The sequence below is a fragment of the Stegodyphus dumicola genome, chromosome 1, assembly GCF_044657685.1.
Source record: "Stegodyphus dumicola isolate Sdum_Otavi_A_Nest chromosome 1, ASM4465768v1".
NCBI classification, from domain to species: Eukaryota; Metazoa; Arthropoda; class Arachnida; order Araneae; family Eresidae; genus Stegodyphus; species Stegodyphus dumicola.
The window spans coordinates 95,730,123-95,749,547 of record NC_140768.1 but is presented as its reverse complement, the minus strand read 5'-3'; the positions used below and the strand labels follow the sequence as shown (position 1 = coordinate 95,749,547).

Below are 19,425 nucleotides of genomic sequence, written 5' to 3'. Positions count from 1 at the left end.
TGACATTTTAAATCGATAACAAAAAACACAAAAACAAAAAGCACAAGAACTGAACACAATAAAAGATAAGAAATTAACTTCAACCGGTTTGCAAACACTATCAGACTTAAACTAACAATGGCGAGTGGGAGGAAGCGGACATGTCAGTAAGACGAGAGAGGGCGGTAGAGCGGGCACTGCAAGGGTGAGTAAGAAATCACTTACTCATTAGAGGGAAAGGTTCCGGGACGGCCTGGGATATTTTTGCCATAAATAAGCACGATGTTAGCAAATTGAACGTTTCACTCAGTTTTGTGAACATTTTTATTTTCTTTGCTTTACGCTTGTAAAAAAAAAAAGAAACTTTGTGTGGCAGGCGCGGATAATCGGGAGTCTACTGTAGTTTGATTTTATAAATTATTTCGTGTGGTTTAAATTAAATGTAAACATATTTTGCTATAATTAAAAATAGAAATCGCTAAAGTTTTATTTAAATTAAAAATATTTTCTAAATATTTTGGGATGAAATACGAATAAAATAAGTATGAATGGAAAATGAATGATCCGTACCAAATCCAAAAAGACGAAGCATAAATCAACATAAAAAAACCACAAATTTCATGTGCCAGATGAAAAGAAACTAAATAACGCTGGACATATACCAGTGAAATTTAGATCCAGGCAGAGTACATTTTGTTGCACAAGGAAGAAACCTCATAGAAGATACATGTGGGAAACGTGCAATGTGGGTTTATACATGTACCAAAAAGACAAAACATGCTTAGAACCACACAAAAAATATCTTTGAAATTGATTTTTTTTTATCCTTATTTTACCGAGTTTTTTAATCTGTTTAGCCAATATGTAGGTATTTCTATTTTCACTGCTATAGAAAAATTACATAAATGTTTATTTTTTAATTTTTTCTGACGATTTACTTTGTAAAATAATGTAAAAAAATTATATATTATGCAATTCCTACATACATTTTTTAAAAATTTGTAAACTTCGTCACTTACTGGAAACGCGTACAGAGAAAGGTAAGTTTTTTCCCCCCTACTACCTAGGTAAGTTTCAAAGTCCTAGACGCGCGGTGGTTTCACAGTGCGACCACCACTCACAGAACAATGGGCAAGAGAAGATTTTTTTAAATTCATGTATTATTTGTCTCTAGGAGCATAATATTCAATTTCTAGAGTTTTCAATTAAAAAAATTATAAAAATAATATTGCGCACGTCAAAGGGTTAATACTCAGTAAGTGTTTTTAAAATTACTAAACAAAGTGTATAATGTAAATTTTTTGTAATTCTTTGGTTCACATATAAAATGAACTGTTTTTTGTATTTTAATATATAATGCATTTATAAGATTTCACAAACATATAAGAAACTACCTCCAAAGAAAATTTAAAATATCAAAAATGTGAATGGTTATGTTAGAAAGAGTTCATAGTATATTCATTTTTTTTTTTTTCCACAAGATACTAAACCATCATATATCATATATGATGGTTTCACATCATTGCTGGACAGCACGTCAAACAATTAAATCAATGCGGGGGTTGCTTAGCCTTAATCTTTACATCACAGTTCAATGATTCTAAAGAACAGGCAAATCTGATTCACAAAATGATGCAATTAAAACAATACATTATATTATGTTCAATGTTTATAGATCATTAAAATTTACAATGACTTAATGGGTAATAGGCATTTTATTGATAAAATGAAATGAACAAAAATATTATTTTCACAGTGTCAGATTTCATAGACTGATTTTGAATAATTTAAAAATTTTAAAATATTACTCATAAGAGTTAAATCATGTCTGAAGGCAATCTTAAATTGCAATTTGAAATGCTCATTTCAGTCATGTGGTATTATATAAACTTTAATTAATCAAAGAAAAGAAGAAATTTTCAATGAAGGCTCACTTTTCAGATGCAAAGCGAACTAAGCCATCTTCAAACACGTAAACTCTCAAGGGCTCAATACTTGAGATCAGGACATAAATTCGTAAATCAAACTTAGTACCATTAATGAGGTAAGGATCACTCACATACCTAAAGAGAAAAGAAAAATACTAAAACAAAATAAAAGAAAAAAAAAGAAAAAAGAAATTTATTAAAAGAAATAATATTACTTCTGAACAACTACTGGGCGATTTTTTGGTACTTGACCCCATTTATGGATAACTTTAACACCAGTGCCCCGCGCAGAGGCAGGCTAAAATAAAAATACAGTTAATTTACTACATATTACCATATCAACCACAAATTAAAAATTACTAATAGATTTTCTATCAAATGTAATGGATATCTAAAAATGTAGAAAATCCTGCATGTCCTGTAGACAGTACAGTCAAAAGTTGTTAATTCAGACACCCATAATCCGGAATGATCTATAATCCGGACCTCAATGCTAAAAACTTTCTGCGCATGCGCCGCGTTGACACATGTGCATAGGCATTTACGCGTGCGTGTAAGACCTTTACGACTACACATATGCGTGTAAGTGCAGAATACGATTTCGCGTGCACGTTTAATGTACAACAGACGGAATAAGCTAAAATTATCTAATTATTTATTTCAGTTAATGTTGATGATTGCGTTGTTCCTTAACCCCTTAACTGCCGCGGGCGTACATATACGCCTTGCTCAGCCGATGTGTTAACTGCCCCAGGCGTATATATACGTCCTTCCAAACTGCTATCATTTGCTTTGCGCTGCTACACCTAAAATTATTCGCAAAGTTAATGCATCGGCTGAGCAAGGCGTATATATACGCCCGCGGCAGTTAAGGGGTTAATCTTTGAATTGGATGCGGCTTATTATTTTTTTGCAGACTGTAAGAGCAATTTTCTAAAAGTAAACTTGAACTTTCGATTATGTCAAATAGAATTTCCGATGCTGGAGCTCCCAAAGGATCTACAAAATGAAAGTATGTTTCAATGTCCATCAAACAAAAAGTGGAATTGCTTCAAAAAATGAATAAAGACATGAAGAAGGTGACAGAGAGGTTAGTGAAAACGAAAAAATTTTGATTGACAAGTTAGTCGGTATTCTCGACACAGCAATTACGGAACTTGAACAGCGGAACTTTGTAACTGAACAGGAAATTATGTCTGTTTATAGAATTAAAGAGAAAGTATTATCACATGAAACGAAGCAAAACTTAAACAACTTACATTGAAAGAAATGTTTAATAAAGTAAACAAATAAATATTAAGCTTTTTCTTTTTGCAAATTTTGATACCCTTTAGATCATAATTGTTCTTTATTTCATAAATTACGGTTTCATATTTTTAATTTTAGAATTTCTGCATGCCATCTTACGAGATTTAAACTGATGATCTATAATCCGGAATCGCCGAAGTCCCGACGAGTTCGGATTAACGACTTTTGACTGTATTATATGTAAAAATATCAAAGTAGATCTTTTGTAAGATAAAAGTAAAATGTAAATACATACTGGTTTTATTATCCAACATCTGTCTGTTTCATTTTCCCATGTTTTTTTCAGTGATTTCATATCAGCTGGAAGAAGAAATGTTTCAGGAAAAAAATTGAAATCATCTTCTCCGAAGCGATTCTGCATACGTTTATAATTATTCCACAGCCTGTCTTTCCGACCAAGATGAAAGCTACCTGGATAGTGATTCACCTGCAAATATTTCATAATAAAAATCATACTTGCATGAAATTCTCAGGAAAAATAATATAGTACTTTCTTAAGCAGTCACTCACATGACCAATGCTCTTGACAGTTATAAGAGAATGTTTGCGAAGTTATCTTAAAAGTCTAAGAATTTAGGACCTGACCCTTAACCCTTTGCGGCTCAGTGTTCCACTACATGGAACACCCAAATTGAATTGCTTCTGAAACCTTTAAATTCAACCGTAAATAGATAAAAATGCCTTTATAATATACTTTGAACTTTTCTTTTTAAACAGTAGATAGCAGAATATCACAAGAAGACACAGATTTTTCATTTATTCTTTTTTTTCAAGTATTTTTCTCTATTTCTTTAATGATATAAAAAATTTTATTTGGAAAAAAAATTAGGCATAATTTTGCTGGCTGTACTCCAAATTATCTGTTCTATATTTTTTTTAATCTTTCAGACAAAAACCGTACACAGAATCATTGAATAAACCCGGGTGTTCCATTAGCGGGAACACTGCGCCTTCAGCGATCTCATGCTGTTGCGAATCAGAACATCTGTGCTTAGGAGAGAACATCTGCTGTTTACGTTTTCTGTTTCCGTTGTTTGGGGGGGGATGAATTCAAACAAAGCAGTATTGAGGGGTGAGGGGTGTTTTCTGTTATGAAAGCCCTAATATTGGGCATCTCGAATTTTTTGGGAGTAGCTTTTAGGCAGGAATTTCATTAGTAGCTTGACTCATCTTTACTTAGACCTGCGCGAATTTTTTTGCTGTCGCATTTTAGTATCATTCTCGTTTATTTTCAATAATTGTGTAGATATTTTTCGTGTATGTATATATTATAGGCCTATTTTTCTTTATTGTTAATATAATCATAGTTAATTTTTTTATTATTAATTTTCTATAAATGGTGCGGAGAGGCCTAACTCTTTTCGAAGCACTCTTTCCGAAAATTTGTAAATATTTTTGTATATAGTACTTGTGTATATAGATACTTATCTTATTTATCTGTATATATTCAAGAATATTATGTATATCCAGGAAACCGTGTATACAGCCATAATACAGATTTTATTCATTCTTATACAACGCTTCTACTCATCGTCGTGCTTCACTGCAGTGCTCGCTTAGTCGCACTTTTAAAAGCTCTGGCGGCGCAGTGTTCCACCTCATGGAACACCCACAGAATTAAAACGATAAGTGCAATTTTTACAAAATTTTACCTATATACTCCTTTAGGACTAAATAGACTGCATACAACTTTTTTGTTGAAATTCCGACGTTAACGTATAGTGAGCCGCAAAGGGTTAATGCCAAGATTCCACTAAAATGATACATCTGTTAACAGGAGTTCAAGGTCTATGTTCTTTACAAATTGTAACTGAGAGCACAGTATTTAATGCAACTTTTCCTTTTCATATGCAAAAGTAAAGATGCATTACTGCAATTAATATCCTATCAAGTGAGGGGAAGACCTTTTTAATGCAATACACAGAATTATAAAGAAAGTGAAAAGAAATTAAAAAAAAAAAACATGCATACTCGTCCAACAAATTTCGCAAGAACAACACAGAAACTTGCATTCCGATACTGGTTTAAAGCACTTTGTGAAAAGAGAAATGCTTTTATTTTTCAAATAATATACATTATGTTTTATTACTAATAATATTCACATATCGTATAATGCACACTTTTACAAAAAACAAGATAGAAATTTATGGGTGTGTATTATACAAAAGAAATAAAGATGACAGCAACTGTAAAAATAAGGAAAAGATAAGCATACAAAACTTAACATTTCTACATATACCTAAATGCTGTTTATTTAAAAGAAATGTCATCAACTTAAAAATTCTCATTAGTGGATAACATGAAAAGTTTATGATATTTGTCTTCAGGTATATCTTCAGGCACATCATCGAATACTGTTTCGTCTTTCCCATTACTGTTACTCTGATCCATAAATAAATAACCATCTTCTGTTTCTTCTAGATTGCTAGACATACTACATTTTTAAATGACTTTTGAATTAAGTCGGGTTTAATTTCATTCCATGCTTTTATTTCCACTTTCAATTTTTTTTTTTATTAGCATGACATATTTGTCTCCTTTTGAAAATGTTTTTTCACCTTTTAACATCTACATATTTCACTGATTTTTAAATTTTCTTTTAATGTTTTACTAATGTACACATCTAAAGGCTGCACTAATAGCATTAATCTGCCTCAAATAACAAACACATCTGTATTACACTCTTTCACCAATTTCTTCGTATTATCTGTTAGATGGGATCTGAACATGTCCCAAACTAAAAGTAAATGGATTCTTAAATGCAACATGATGATTTTGCTAAACATTTCTTTTCCATAATTTCACACCATTTTCATCCATCTATCTTTTTTTGCGAACCTGAAGAAAAAGAACATTTATGAAACTACATTTTAGCATAGCCACCACAAGGGTTTTAATTTTTGCATTGTCCGCTAAGAAGAAAAGGACTATGCTAAGGTGAGATTCCCCTCCCCCCCCCCGATCTGTGGTTTTTACGTGAATCATTTTTGGTCCTTTCATGTCAATTGTATTCACAGTTTCATTCAGGTAAAAGTGGGCCTCGTCTCCCCATAACATTTTCCACGGCCAAGCATCATCCACCTCCCTTCTGGCAAGAAAGATGAGAGCAAAAGTCAATCGCTTATCATGGTCGGGGTACAGTAACTCCTATACACGGCTGATCTTGTACGGATAGAAGTTGATAATCTTTCATAAGATTTTCCATACTGTACTGTAAGGCATATATATCCATATTCCGAACTACTCCACGAGCGCTAGAGGTGGCAGCAATATTGTCTGGTCCTCTGTCGACAATTGCCGTGGCAACTGCTTCGATTGTATCCTGTGGTACAGGTTTTCGTCCTCTGCCTGACTGAATCTTCAGAGAACCTGTTTTCTCAAACGTCGCAACCATTGCTTTTAGCTCATTAACTGACACAGGACCGTTACCTTTACGCATTTTTTTTTTTTGTGTGTGTGTGTGTGCATTCTAAAAGCACGAAGAGCGGCTGACGCGTTGCACTGATTGAGGTAAAAGAATTTGACCAGTAATGCACGCTTGACTAAAGAAGGAGACATTGCACATAAACTTTCAATCCGATTGATTCGAAACATAACACATTGCCTTTTAAAACCCAAGCAGCTGGCACTGTGCAAATGGATGTAACATGAAATTTGAATAAAGAACTTCTTCTGCTCAGCGTACGTGATATTGCAGATCACAAGACAAAAATTAATAAACACGGAGGTGTTTTGTCTTTTACTCAAGTAAGAATGGTTATGCCAAACTGGCAAATGAGATTAGGCCAAATAGTTCCGTGAAGTGATGGGATTTAGAACCAAATTAGAGTACCAAAGAACTCAAAGCATTTTCGCTAATACAAATTTTGAGTGAAAAGCAATTATGTAGTAAAATTTATAAAATACTTGAATAAATGTTCCCTGACACCTTTGCTTTTATGCATATTAATTCAAAACTATGTGTATAAAAATTAAACAGTGGTAATTTTAATTGAAATTATAAAATATAACTCAAAGTAATTGAAATAATAGTGTTTATATAGATTTTACGCTTTTTTAAAAGTGTTGCCATATTGCACTTGAACTAAATCAGAAAATGTGCATAATAAAAGGTAATTTTTTTTCCGTATTAATTTGCATTTGTTAACACTCTATTTTCTATTACACAGCGCCAAATATTCCCCTAGCGGTGGAACTAATTTGTTTTTTCGTGGAATCCTTCGTTCCCCGTCTTGTATAATCTTCCTACAAAATGTGGCGTCATTCTCGCAAATAGATCGCGCTACAGAACACTGTGAGCACTGTCAGTTTAATTATGGCCATCCGGTATATATTTATTTTTCAGTTTTTATTACTTGATTTGTTTTTGTAAAGATAGCATTGTTTCTTAATTTTATAATGTTTATTTTAATTACTTTGAGTTCTATTTCATAATTTCAATTAAAATTACCACTGTTTAATTTTTATACACATAGTTTTGAATTAATATGCATAAAAGCAAAGGTGTCAGGGAACATTTACTCAAGTATTTTATAAATTTTACTACATAATTGCTTTTCACTCAAAATTTGTATTAGCGAAAATGCTTTGAGTTCTTTGGTACTCTAATTTGGTTCTAAATCCCATCACTTCAGGGAACTATTTGGCCTAATCTCATTTGCCAGTTTGGCATAACCATTCTTACTTGAGTAAAAGACAAAACACCTCCGTATTTATTAATTTTTGTTCATTGAATGGAAGTCGGTTCGTTCCAGTTGAAAAGTCAACTAATTTCCGATCAATAGCTATAATTACTTGCTTTTAATTTAATTTCTTTTTCAAAGTTTGAAATTTTGTTATTCATGATTTAATTCAAGTCCCCGTAAAACAGTTTTAATAATTTACATTCAAGTTACTTTAAAACACAATTTTCGGAACTAAACTTCCTACATATGGGTTCACTCTTTTTGGATTTAGGAGATAATATAATCAATATTTCTTTAGTATACATACATACATACATACATACATATATATATATATATATATATACACACACTCACTTCCAAAAGTTAAACACAGAGAGGAAAATGCTAATTTCCGGAAGCCAATCAGAATGGACGAGGACGTAATTCGCTGTAGATGTAGATGTAGATGGAAATATGCAAATATGTTAGGTAACAGCTAGTCACATTTTCATGTCAAGAAATATGCAAAAAAGTCAGTCTTATAAGAAGCCAGCCTTATAAAGGGTTACAGAAGTAGATTGTAAGTGCTGATAGAAGGTGTTTAAAACTTTCATACAATTTGTTTTCAAGACATACATGTTTCTATGACTTCCAGAAAATGAATGGGAGATTCTGAGCTCTGGCATGCTGTGGGGCGCATTGAAGCAGGACAGTCGATGACAGATGTTGCTCTTTTCTTCGGCGTTCATCATTCTGTAATTTCACGTTTATGGAAACAATTCCAAACCACACAGACAGTTGTCCGAAGGCCCATAGCCGGTCGCCCAAGGGTTACAACCCCCGTGGAAGATTGATACATTGCTATTGTACCCAAGCGGAATCCCACAGCGACCTCCACACGTGTGACATCTTTGGTTACAGCGTCTATTGGTAAGGCGATATCTGTAGCTACTGTATGCCAAAGATTACATATGAGTGGACTCTACGCCCAGATACCTCGACTTTGTGTTCCTCTATTCGTCCAATCAAGAGGGGTGCGATTACAGTGGTGCCGGGAACATGTCAATTGGAATGTGTCTGATTGGAGCAATGTCATGTTTACTGATGAGTCAAGATTTCCTCTGGAGCCAGATGACAAGCGTATAAGGATATGGCATGAACAACGAACACGCAATCAGGCCCAAAACATCACCGAACATCACGCATTCCGAGGCGGAAACACTATGGTATGGGCTGGGAATTCATTAGGATACCGAACCGACCTGCACACTTTTAAACGGGGTGCTTTGACGGCTGTCCGGTATCGAGATGAAGTCGTAGAACCCATTGTGAGATTGTACACTGCAGCAGTTGGCCCTACTTTTGTTTGGATGGACGATACCGCACGTCCCCATACAGCTGACATCGTCGATGACTACCTGGAGAGTGAAGGGATAGTGCGTATGGCGTGGCCAGCATATTCTCCCAATCTTCCATTGAAAATCTTTGGGATGCTCTCGGCCGTGCTGTATCTTCACGTTTCCCACCTCCAGCCACTCTTATTGAGCTGGAAACTGCTTTACAAGAAGAATGGCGCTTGCTTAATTCTGCGGTGGTTGACCACATAATTGAAAGCATGGTCACAAGGTGTAAACTTTGTATACAGATGAGGGGGGATCACATACCCTAGTAATGTCTTTTTTTTCATTTTATACTGTTTATTTTCACTTTATACATAATTCTGTCTCCTGATAACTTACAAAAATTTAATATTGTTTTTATTTCTGTATATAATTATTGATTTTGTTTTATGCATAAATATACATGTTACTTTCCTGCCGAATTTTGTGTCAATCAAAGCAGTATTTGTTGATTTTTTTGCATTTTATACCTTTGTGTTTAACTTTTGGAAGTGAGTGTATTTTCGAAACCTTATTCTTGTGCACGTCTGCAATGAATAAAACCTACAATTTATTTACTTTCTCAAGCATCCCCCCCACACACATATTGTTCCCCTTATCACTTATCTATTCAATATACCATAGTTAGAAAGCCTGTCAAAAACCTTTTGAATGATTTCAAAAGATAAGAACATTGCACATATATCTTTCAGGTTTCTTCATAGGGAAAAAGGTGCGCGTTATACAGAGAATATACCTAAAAATTAAAAAAATGTAGGCTGAAGTTATATATACTTGTAAAACTTCAAACCTACTTATTTAAACAAACGTATATCTGAGAAAGAATTTCTTTGATTTCTGGTCTGAAGTTTTATATCCCTGTATATAAAAAACTAGTTTTTAAATAAGAATTCAACTAATAAATTACCTTTTGGAAATTTTTTATTTTTCTGAAGGAAGTGCATTTCAGATGCTTTCCCCATGTTCCTATCCAATTTTCAGTAGTATCAGCTAAAAAAAAAAATATATATATATATAAACTTTACCATTCAAATAGACATCCATGACAGAATAAAATTTAATACAGTACAAAGTCAATCCGGACGCGTCGGAAATTTGGCAATTCCAGATTAGGGGTTTTTCTGGATTATAGATCATCAATTTAAATCTTGATGCTGGCATCACTGGCAGGCAGAAATTATACAATTAAAAAAAAAAAACCGTAATTTATGAAATAAAGAGCAATTACAATCTAAAGGGTATCAAAATTTACAAAAAAAAAAAAAAAAAAAAAAAAAAAAAAAAGCTTAATATTTATTTGTTTACTTTATTAAACATTTCTTTCAATGTAAGTTGTTTAAGTTACTTCATTTTTTGTGCTAATACTTTATCTTTAATTCTATAAACAGACAAAATTTCTTGTTCAGTTACAAAGTTCCACTGTTCAAGTCCTGTAATTGCTGTGTCGAGAATACCGACTAACAATTGAAATAGTCATCAATCAGAATTTTTTCGTTTTCAATAACCTCTCTGTCACTTTATTCACTATAGGAAGCGGTATTTTCTGGATCTAGAACCATACTACAGATTTTGCCATCCGTTGATTGATTGATCATTGGAGCATTGTCGTCGCAATGAAAAACTTCTGTTATATCACCTTCATTTATTACAGCTTCTCCATATGTATTTACAAAATCCAATAACTGGAAAATTTCTCCTTTAGTTTGCGATGCCCGAAATTCTTCAAATTTGCGGCTATCATCTTCATCGTCCTCACCATGAAATATGGTAGCTGGCCATAAATTATGCCAAGCATTTTTTAACGTATCTAGAGACACATCCTTCCACAATCTTGCGATGCTCCACACAGCAGATTTTATGCTAAAAAATTTCAAAAAGTCTTGAACAGTCTTGCCATTGTTCAACAAATTTAACATAGATTTTAAAAATGCTATTTGCATTTCAGCACGTGCACTATTCTCATATCCATAGGCTGAATGATAGATGTACAATCTGGAGGGAAGAGTAATACGGATACATTAGCTTTCACTAAAACTGAAGTGAAGTACGTGCCGAACAGTTGTCAGCAATCAGGACTATTTTTGAGTCATCAGGTAAACCAACCGAGCCTCAGGTATAAAATGATTTTCAAACCAATCATTCATCAACACTTGTGTCATCCATGCTCTTTTATTTGCATGATATATAAGGGGGAAAATCGTTACTTCTTTACATGCTCGAGGTCGTGCATGTTTCCGATTACAAAAAGTTTCCACTTGTGCGTTCCTGCAGCATTTGCAAACGCTAAAATTGTTAGTCTCGCTTTATAATCTTCGACACCAGTTGGAGCCTTTTCTGTAGAGGTTGCCAAGATATTTTGCAGTACATATTGCCAGAAAAGACCAGTTTCATCACCGTTGTAAACTTGTTCTGGAGATATTTGTTCACTAGCAACAAGTTCAATGAATTCATCTGCAAATTGTTCAGCAGCTTCAGTATCAGCTGAAGCTTTCTCATCCAAAATTTTTTGATTGGGGCATACCATGCCGATTTTTAAATTTGATTAACCAACCTGTCGAATATGTGCACTCAGTGTTTACGTTCATTTCTTCATAAAATATTTTGGCTTGAGCCATTAGCATTGGAACCGTCAATGGCACGCCTTTGCTGCGACGCTGTCTGACCAATTCAATAACCACTTCGTCATGATCGTCACATTTAGCATAGCGAACCCTTTTTCTGTTATTCATTGCACGTGGCGTGTTGGAATCCACAAAAAATTCAAAAAGTTCCTTTTTCTTTTTCCTTATGTTATAAACAGTTGACTTTCTAATGTCATAATCCTTGCATAATTTTGAGACAGATATGCCTTTATTCAGTTTTCGCAGCAATTCCACTTTTTGTTTGATGGACATCGCAGCATGCTTTCACTTTGTAGATCCTTTGGCAGCTCCAGTTATACATTAAACATGCATGCATAAAGCATACAAAAAAAAAAAAAAAAGTGTGTGGCTTTGAGGTCCGGATTATAGATCATTCTGGGTAATGCACTTCCGGATTATGGACTTTGTACTATATAAGATAATTTAAGAAAAAATGGCATTTCTATATAAGTGCCACATGATCCCCCCCCAAAATAATACAAGATATAAAAAGAAAGATGCATAAAATAAATGCAATTCTCTCTTTATTGTCACCCTTCTGCTTTAGATTTTTACCCTTTTTTTGGAGGGGAAGAAAAACAGCAAGGATTATTTAATGCAATGTTCCGGCAATAGATTTATCTCTTTTCCATGGGCTGTATGGCCAAATTTTTTATGTATTAGGGGCATTCAGCCAGCTAATTCAACAGGAATGAGAAGAAAAACAAATCAGCGAGGTCTTACCCACCCATAATAAAGAGTAAATTTTAAATCTGCATAATTTACTGAAATTTCTCAAGACATTAAAAGAAGTGAGTGTGCAGGACATCTCCCACCCCTGTGGAAAAGGTTAAATCCATGACGGGGAGCTACTGTAATAAATTAGCAACCAAATAAGCCAATTAATGCAAAATTAATATGCTGTCCATTCATATCAAACGACACAATATCGATTAATTTAGAAAATTACAATCCAAATTCTTAAATTTTAAAACAATAAATTACTTCCATGCAAGTTTAATCAGAAATGTAGCATAAGTTCATTTAGGGAAAAAATAACAAATTCACATGAATTATAAAAAAAAATACATACAGTATAAAAAAATTCTGAATAATTATTAATTACATTTTGAAATATATAGGCCAATATCTAAACAAAGAACAGTAAGAAATTCCAACATGAGTAGTTTCTTAAAAATTTAATATTTTTTTGAATTCTCAAATAAAATTCACATGGTTAACTAATTTTTTTCCAAATTCTAAAAATCCAACAAATTTAATCCTTTTTTTAAACTTATTAACATAAAAAGTCCAATCTCTTGATATTTATAGCACATATTTTAATTAAATTATTCAGCAGCTTTCCAAAGGTATTTTGATTTTTGAGGTTTTATTTTCATCAAAAGAAAAAATTCTTGCTGTCTCACCATCAGTAACGATACACTACACATAGCCAAAATGGCTGGATAATAATGTGTAAGTTATATTGCTTTCAGCTACTCAAAACCACAATAAACTTATTGTTTACAAGGTGTACACCGGTGTTTAACAATGTGATGTTTAGAAAAGTTTTTTTTTTTTTTTTTTTTTTTTTTTTGGCTCTCTCTTCGAACCCTTGAAAACTTTTTCATATTTTTTAATTTACAGTGAAAACTGTAGTTATATTTTAACAAAGAATAAGAAACAGAATTTGGTGGGATATTAAATTATTAGTTTAAAATCTTTAAAAATTTGCTACATCATCATCAGCTACATCTTGTTTTGTGCATTCCTTGAGATATATCACATAAATCTATGCATGAACTTTTGGATGCTTGTGTCATTAGATTAAACACAGACTTTTTTGTGTGTGTCTCATGTGTAATGAATGGTTTAAAGAGATTAAAGTAATGATTGTGTAATCTTGAGATTAAAAGACTCAAAGCAGAACATCCTTTTTTAAAGTAAACTACTCTAAACAGATGTTTGAGAAATGTAAAAAATAAATTTTCATTCTTTCTTTTTATATAAAATTCAAATAACATTTGTGTATTAAAATTTAAAAAAAAAAAAAAGAAAGAAAGAAAGAAATAAAAAAAAAAAAAAGAAAGAAAGAAAGAAAGAAATTAAATGCTTTTATGTAACTTCTTAAATTAAGTTATTCTTACTTCTGTTTATCTAAATTTAAAGATTTTCCTTTTATGACTGGAAATTTTTAGAACTAAAATCTGCACAACCTATGCTGATTTTTTATATTCTACTGTACTTTTGAAAGTACTTAGTATTGCAATGAGGGTAACAATAGATAAATTGCTTTATTGATAAATAATGATAAGATATTTTTACCTGTTAATTTTACACTAATAATGAATAACTCACCATCCACCAGATGAAACCCACATTTTAATACAATCTCTTTAATCGGAACTGGTGTTATGGTGGATAATTTCCATTTCATAAGAGGTAATATATTTTCAGGCATGGCACTAACTGCAATTTAAATATACTTTATTAATACTTTAAAAATGTTTCCAAAAATTTATACTTTAAAATTCATTTTCATACAAATTAAACACCACACCAAAATAATATTCATGAATATCAAATATTTGGAAAAAATTTGAACAGAATTTATGCTCTAGAGTGGGTAAAACTGCATTCTTATCTTCAATTAAAAAAAAAAAAAAAAAAAAAAATGTTGAAAGTGCTATTTTTCATATGCAATTATTACACATCAAATACTTATAATTTAAATAAATATTAACTTGAAACATCATCTTTTTACAATACAGTGGAAACATAGATCATGAACGCCTCTCATAATGAACAAATTAATCAGTTCATCAACAAATTATACAAATAAAAATCATCTTTGGTGATAAAGGTATTTTAAATTACGAACAAATTAGGAACAAGATTTTCAAAAAAGTGTTTTGAGAGAACTTCTAACACAGAATTAATGTGCAGAGACATCAGGAAACATTTCAATATTTTCTGTTGCTTTGTTCTTTAATAACAAAATCTGGCAGCAGGTGATTTACAGAGCCAAGAACTTGACCTGGAAGAAATAATGGCAAGAGTTGCAAGCAGAAACATTTGAATTTTTTTTTAATAACATATATGATAATATGTCTCTAAGAAGACTGTAAAAATGAATTCAACAAGAATTAGAGCAATTCAAAAAACTGATTACACAGAACGTCCCAGGAAAAAAAAAAAAAAAAAAGAGAGAGAGAGAAATGAAGGAAAGACGATCCTCGTTATTTGATTTGCAAAATGAAATAAAGTGCACAGAGTTTTCATGTAAGAATATATCTTCGATACAGCAGTAGCAAGCTGCAAAAGTATTTTCAATCGTGATGCTATGCTCACTTTAGAATTATTTTAAAATCTTGACAATATATCACACTGAACTCATTCTGAGTGAAATGGAGTACAGTAATTACAGCAAAGAAAAGAAAGAAAAGATGCACCACAAAGACAGTTATGTGATGTTTCTATGGGTGAGAACCCCCACATCCAAACAATTATGTCCCTTCGATTTCTACTTATGCCATCTATTATCCTTCATACAGCATACTAAAATGATATTTACTTCTTATTTTACTTGCTTAACATTATGTTAACTTTTTCTTCCTTTCTTCTAGACTTTAATGACTTCAGTTAGTTTTGTGTTGCCAACTTGTGGATATCGCCATCACAAGCAATCATTTGAAGAAATTTCATTCATGAACTGGTTCTCAATTACTTCTCTCTTATGCAAAAATACAGACAAAATTTAAAGCATGAAAATAGCATATGTGAGTTTCTATTTTACTAATCAAAACAATGAACACATAAAAATACTTACTATTAATATAAAGCACAGCTAAAGGCTTTGTTGCCAAATATTATTATCCTGAACTTATTTTTGGAGACTTCCTCATTCCCAAATACTGTATGATTTCATGATTTGATTGGCATTGAATCAATTTCTGAATCTGAACAAATCAGAATTGAGTCATTCCCAAAATTCTGCAGACTCTTAAATCATAATGCATTTTCTTACAATTATTTTATTACTGCTGCTGAAAGCCTGATTGAAATTGATGAGGAAATAGAGGGTACATTTCCGTTTTGCCAGCGCAAACGATAAAGTCGCCAATAATGGTATAACTGATGCCAAGCGGAATATCTTTGCTGATAACTTTTTACACCTCATTTTCAAAACAAGTCGCAGCCATTTCCCATCAGATTGATTGTCTTTCAATGCTGGCATACAATTACATAGAATGTTTACAAAACAGTTAAATTTTATGCCCTAAGACCATTCGCAGTAATTCAGTAAGGATGCAATCAAATCGCTCACCCGAGAGCGAAAGTATAGAAAAGGCAAAATCAAGGGCTAAATTCCTGAATTCTAACAGGAATGCACTAGTGAAGTAAAGCACTGTGGTTTTACATAATTTCTGAGTAAGCTATTCGTACGAATTGAAATAATTCTTGCATTTAAACTTTTACTCCAAATTAAGATTTAACTTGAAATTAATGTAGATAATTACTGAGAGAATTAGATTTTTGTAGCGTAGTTTACGTGAGGTGAGATCACTTAGAGTCACGTGATACGAAACGGCGAATCAGGATGTTGAACCATGATAGCATAGTAAATTCTTAAATTGTCTTTTTACAAATTTATTATCTTTATTTATTGGCTTTTTACACAATTTGAACCATATTAAAATGTTTGTGCCTTCAAAATAAAAAATATTTAGAACTAACATTTGTTAACATTTTTTATGTGTATACTGTATGTTGTCGACAACAAGGTTTCCTTGAAGAGATTTGTGCCGATGAAACGGAAAAGTACCAAATATAGTTTTCATGTTGGATAATCCTAACATGTGTTGTGGCATAATTCTTTTTTTCAGTGCAGTGTTAACTGTGGAAAATTGATCGAGTTAATTTTTATCATATTCTGTGCTTTTAAGATAGAAAAAAAATGCTAATTAGACTGCTCATTAAATTTGCACCATAACATAACATTAGTGGCGCTTCCTTCTTATGAAAAGAAGGAAAAGAGCTTAGGCAATATTGCCCATTGCTCTTCTGCCATTTGATCATTTAAATCAAAGGATTTAAATGGTAACTGAAAGGTAAATAATAAATAAATAGATAAGATCCCAAACAGACACCAAATACATAGTATCAGCAAAAGATCCCATCTCTAAATTCAGGGTGTCGGTTAAATCGTGAAAACTTCCCAACTGCATGAAGAGCCGATTCAATCCCTCCCAAACCACCAAACGCGAACTCTTGACCAAATTTGCACCATAAAGGAAAGTGCTATTTCTAATGACAATAGTTCGAATATGTTTTAAATTAAAATATACAAAATTTAAGCCTCAAAAAGGATGCTTGTTTTGAATGACCATCCTGTGTAAATAAGAACCTATTTAATGAAGCTACTACTGAATATCCATGTTATACAATTTAGGGGCTATCAGAGATACTAAATATTCCAAAAAATACAGTATATGATTATTTGAAAAAGACTGGGTATGTAAGCTGCCATGGTAAAGGTATTCCATACTTTAAAACAGAGAACATGCTTGTGCAAGTTTTCGCATGAGATTCTTAACTAAAAAGAAATACAGAAGCTCCTTTTTTAAAATGGCTCATTACTGGAGATGAGAAGTGGATACACTAAGCATAAGCTTTACAAAAAAAAAAAAGTTTAATCAAAAGAAACTCCTTTTAGTAGCATCAAGAAGGAGGTTCCATTCCAGAAAAGTAATGACAATTATACAGCTGGACAAAAAAAGAAAATGTGTTTTATGAATTGTTGTCGCCAAATCAGACAAATTCGGAATACAGTTTCTAAAAGCCAGTTTTAAAAGCAGAAATTGAAGCAAGGCACGCATATCACACACTCATTCACTAGACCGACCCTGCCGCCGCAGATTTTCGTTTCTTCAGGTCACTTCAAAATTTTCTGAACAGCATGGAATTCACTTCTTTGAAGACTGTCAAACAGCACCTTTACAAATACAACAAATGAATTTAAAAAACAAATTTTCTAGCTGCTGGAGAGATGAAAAAAAGTCATGATAAAATGGTGCTTATGTGGTTTATTGAAATTTTCTCGTGCGTTTATGCTGCTTCAATTTTATTGATTATAAAAAACTGAAAATTTTTTGGATGACACAGTGCATTTAAATATACAATAGAGCTCAATTATCCTGACTGATTGTTCCATTTAAAAACTTGCTGTTTATTTTTAATTTCTCATTAATTTAAATAGCACAAAAAGACAAAGCAGTCTTTCAGAAAGCCATTAATTTATGTAAATGTATATGGAAAACCAATCCTATTTAATGAAATAACATCATAATGGAAATATGTAGATTTTCAATAACAGGTCTCCATATATCATTTGGCACATATACAAGAAAGCAGTTACGTACTGTGTGTGTGTGTGTGTTCCTACATAAATCACTACCTAAAGATAAGCATTTAATATGTATTATAAATTTTATTTGTTTTCATCAATAAACATATAATGTGTGGTGTAATTGTTTTAAAACAAAAATAAATTAGGCATTCTGCTTTTGGCATGAGAAAAATAACATGTTTAGATTGTCATTCTATAGGAATAAACACAAGGTGCTGTATTTAATTTAAAGTCTAATATAAATAAGAGTTAAGTTCATTGCTCTTAAGTTAGAAAGGAATTAACTGGGCTTAGGGAAATAAAATATCTTTTCTGAACAGCTCATCAAAAGGCATGTTAACTGTGCTTTATAGTATTTTCTCTTTTAATATATGTAGTTTTCAAATGCACCGTAGTCTGAGTCACAAAGCATTCTTTCAAAAGAAATGCAATTCAAATATATAAAATTCTGGAAAATTTATGTTAGTAAATATATTTAAAATGCACAGTATGAATGGATAAATAGAAAATTTTAAAACAAATATCCGAAGAGACAATGCAGCACAAATATTTAAAACAAAGTTCTAAAATTAAAAATTAACTTAAATAATAACTATGACTAAAAAATATAATATAAAGAAAACTATTTGAAAATAATAAACAATGCACCTTTTATTTAAACAATGCAGTTCAAATGAGTAAATAGAAATTTTTAAAACAGTTGTTTGAAAAACACCAAGCAACCTAAACAATTAAAATGAATTCAAAAAAGAAAAAAAAGGCTGATATTTGGAATATGGTAACAGGTAGTTTGACAACATTTTGGAGGCGATAAAGGTTACTACCTAGGACTTTGGTAATAATGTGAAAAACAGGCAGTTCCGATTACGCATTATTTTGTGTGAGGGAAATAAGAGATCATGAGATAGGTCATGTGACATTAATGGACGAATTACAGTTCTTTAATTGGAAAAGGGGGTAAATTTGGAAAAATTATTTTGTGTTAAGCTTCATTGTGTGTTGTGTGAAATAGTGTTGATTAATTTTCGTATTGCATGGCGCTAGGTAAAGTGAATTCTAAATTTTTAATACGTAATAATTAATAATAAGTTGACTACTGGATTTCGGATTTAG

General features: G+C 32.1%; 1 protein-coding gene across 1 annotated transcript in view; it reads right to left on the bottom strand.

The window, feature by feature from the left end:
* Positions 1-19,425, bottom strand: part of LOC118188641 (tubulin monoglutamylase TTLL4-like) — a 74,854-nt gene that overhangs the window by 34,697 nt on the left and 20,732 nt on the right. The window contains exons 5-9 of the mRNA XM_035359131.2: positions 14,262-14,372; positions 10,190-10,272; positions 3,451-3,642; positions 2,123-2,205; positions 1,914-2,042 (exon numbers count right to left, since the gene is read on the bottom strand). Of these exons, the coding sequence (XP_035215022.2) occupies positions 1,914-2,042; positions 2,123-2,205; positions 3,451-3,642; positions 10,190-10,272; positions 14,262-14,372 (598 nt within the window). The remainder of the gene's footprint in view (positions 1-1,913; positions 2,043-2,122; positions 2,206-3,450; positions 3,643-10,189; positions 10,273-14,261; positions 14,373-19,425) is intronic.